The sequence below is a fragment of the Poecilia reticulata genome, linkage group LG4 (genome assembly GCF_000633615.1).
Source record: "Poecilia reticulata strain Guanapo linkage group LG4, Guppy_female_1.0+MT, whole genome shotgun sequence".
Classification (NCBI taxonomy): Eukaryota; Metazoa; Chordata; class Actinopteri; order Cyprinodontiformes; family Poeciliidae; genus Poecilia; species Poecilia reticulata.
Window position 1 is genome coordinate 9,593,029 of NC_024334.1, and position 3,125 is coordinate 9,596,153.

Sequence of the window (3,125 nt, forward strand, 5' to 3'; positions counted from 1 at the left end):
TCCCACCCCCAACCCCTTGCTTACACGCACGGTAAAGACCACCACCTCCATCTCTCACACTCCTCGCCCCTCTGCTAGTCCGGCACCGGCACAGTTTGTTTTTGTTATCCTCTGGGCCATTTTGGGAGGAAATTATGAGCAAAATAATACAAATACCACAGAGCTAGGCATTCTTCATAAATGGGGACGGATTGCATGAAGAGCTGTATATTCTGGGCACACTGGCGGATTTGCAGAGATATTGTGGTGGGAGTAATTTTTGTGGCTCAAATTGCGTCATTTAAAAAGGAGGAATTTTTTTTTTTTTTTTTTTTTTTACCTTATGCGGAAGGCGTGTGGCGCTGTTGATTGGGATGTCTGGGGGAGGTTTGATAGATCGCTTATTTGCGTGTAGTCCAGACTCGAGGAGAAGAGGTGGGAGGGAAGAAAGAAGACAAGGAGAGGAGGGAATGTGAGGCGCTAACGCAGCTCAAAACGGTTGAGTGGACTCGGGCCAGTTCTGGTGTGGGTGTGGGAGGGGTTTGGAGAGCCTGTTTTCGTCACTGAGAGTGAAGCTGAGGAGAAAGGGTGGGGGGCTCCCGGAGAGGGAAGAAAGATTTATGAAATGATAGGTGGTCGGTATTTGTTTGTCTCGACTCTTGCGTGCAATAAGACCCAGGGTTTTTTTACAATTCCTCCTTAAGGAGGTCGATGGCCACCCGGCGCGTCACACAGCGCCACTTAGCGCCGGCGTGACACCCAGCGGAGCCCTGGACACTCAGTCTCCAGTGGATACCGAGCTCCCCCCACTCTCCCTTCCTCTTCCTCTCTCTGTCAGTGCGTAGCCGCCGTGCGTTCTGCATGCGTCAAAGGAGCACCGTGCGTAACGGGAGAGTCGTGCGTAACTGGAGACAGATTTCTCTCCATTTTGCGCTCAGATTTTGGGGACCACTGGTGGTGCAGCGCTTACTGGCCGCTGGAGCTTTGCATATTTTTTGCTCCTGAGTCTCTTTCTCCCTCCCTCTCTCTTTTATCTACGCCAGCTGTACGTCAGAGCTGACATGACAACCGAGACCACTCAGCAGCAGCTGGACCCTCCGCCTCCTCTGAGATCCAGCCCGGCGTCCGGCGTCTTGCACCCCGCTATGCTGAGCMCACAGGCCGCCACGGAAAGCGCTTCTGCGGGCGCCAAGGGGAAGAAGAGCACCTCGGGTCTGAGGCGACCAGAGAAGCCTCCATACTCCTACATCGCTCTTATCGTCATGGCAATACAAAGCTCGCCGACCAAACGTCTGACCCTCAGTGAGATCTACCAGTTCCTGCAGGCTCGCTTCCCGTTCTTCAGAGGTTCATATCAGGGCTGGAAGAACTCAGTCCGACATAATTTGTCACTGAACGAGTGCTTCATCAAGCTGCCCAAAGGACTAGGCCGGCCCGGGAAAGGCCACTACTGGACCATCGATCCGGGCAGCGAGTTCATGTTCGAAGAGGGTTCGTTTCGGCGCAGACCAAGAGGCTTCAGGAGGAAATGCCAAGCCTTGAAGCCCATGTACCGGATGATGAACGGCATCGGCTTCGGCACCTCTATTCTCCCGCAGAGCTTCGACTTCCAGGCTCCATCCGCCACCCTTGCCTGTCACAGCAACAGCTACAACCTGGACATGATGAGCAATTCGATGGCTGGAGGATACGACGGCCTGAGTGGGGGCCACCATGTCCCCCACATGTCCCCCAGCCCCGGATCTACTTACATGGCGAGCTGCCCCGTCCCTCCGAGCGGGGAGTACGGGCCGGACAGCAGCAGCAGCCCAGTCCCGTCCTCTCCGGCTATGGCCAGTGCACTGGACGGCCATTCCCCGTACGCCTCAACGTCCGCGCATTGGGCTTCCTCCGGCGGCTCGCCCTACATCAAACAGCAGTCCCTGGCCTCCAGCAGCCCGGCGTCGTCCGGTTTACACTCCGGCATGTCGCCCTATTCTCTGGAGCAGAGTTACCTCCACCAGAACGGCAGGGACAGCCACTCAGCTGACATATCAGGTACCAACACCAGTTCATGACTCAAACTGATGAGCACTAAGCCAGTCTGATATGAGGCAGTCAGGTTAGAACACAAATTGAACATCTTTCTTTTAAACCTAAATATTATTTGCAGGAGAAACTGTAAAGATGTCCATTCCACCACAAAAAAAGATAACTGTTCAAATCTATTGAAACGCAATAATCCACATTTAGGTGTGTATTATAAAAGATGCTTATCTTAAAAAAAAGGGGGGGGGGCGGGGAGAGGGGAGATTTTACCTATTTAAGATAATATATTTGTAATTAAATTTTGTTTTCCCATATTAGTTTTCATTTTAATTGAAAGTTAAAATGAGTTTTGCTTCAAACTCAAAATCAGATTTTAGGATCTGATTTTGAGTTTGAAGCAAAATAATAACATTAGCGTTKAAGTTTTTATTGGGTGGTTAAAAGTTGATTAAATTACACCCCMAAAAAATCCCATCAACATGCAGAGGTCTTATAATAAAATAGCAGAAAGGTTTTTAATAATAATGAGGCCTTTTTTGTTGTTGTTTGTTTAGAAAAAAAAACGTTCAGTATTAGCGTCTGCATCATGTATAGTTTGCACGATTACTTTCTAACAGCCGTCCATTTGTTTGTAATTATTAAAACACATAACACACGTTTGCTTCTCTAGCTCACCCTCATTTACTTTAATTGAACTGAGTACAGCTTTACTGAAGTCTGGGGATTTCACGGGGGCGAGCCAACCGCGCCGGAGCCCAGAAAGGGTCCCAGAGGTTAACCAAACAAAGCCTGCGCAGGTCGGACCACACCGGCGGTGGACATACACTGCAGCGCATCCGCGTCGTTCCACTTTGCGCTGAGACTCAGTGGAGGATGCGAGCTGCAGGGTTAACGGTGCTGTCAGTCACGCAGGCTGCTGTGTTGTGTGTGTGGAGACGCGCGCAGAGCAGCGAGCTGTGGCCCGCAGGAGAAAGCCTGCTGTCTTCCCCCTGGAAAAAAAAAAACGCTCACATCTGGAGTCCTTATGACCCCCGATGAAGCCTCCGCATTTATTATTATTATTATTTTTTTTTTTTTCTGTTTCTGGAAACAGAAGCTCACGTTCAGATTCAAAATTC

The 3,125-nt window shown here is 50.3% G+C and overlaps 1 protein-coding gene across 1 annotated transcript; it reads left to right on the forward strand.

Moving 5' to 3' along the window:
- The first annotated feature begins 866 nt into the window (after positions 1-866).
- On the forward strand, positions 867-2,036 carry foxf2b (forkhead box F2b). The gene has a single exon (XM_008406880.2). The coding sequence runs from the start codon at positions 1,041-1,043 to the stop codon at positions 2,034-2,036; it is 996 nt and encodes a 331-aa protein (XP_008405102.2). The 5' UTR covers positions 867-1,040.
- The last annotated feature ends 1,089 nt before the right edge of the window (positions 2,037-3,125 follow it).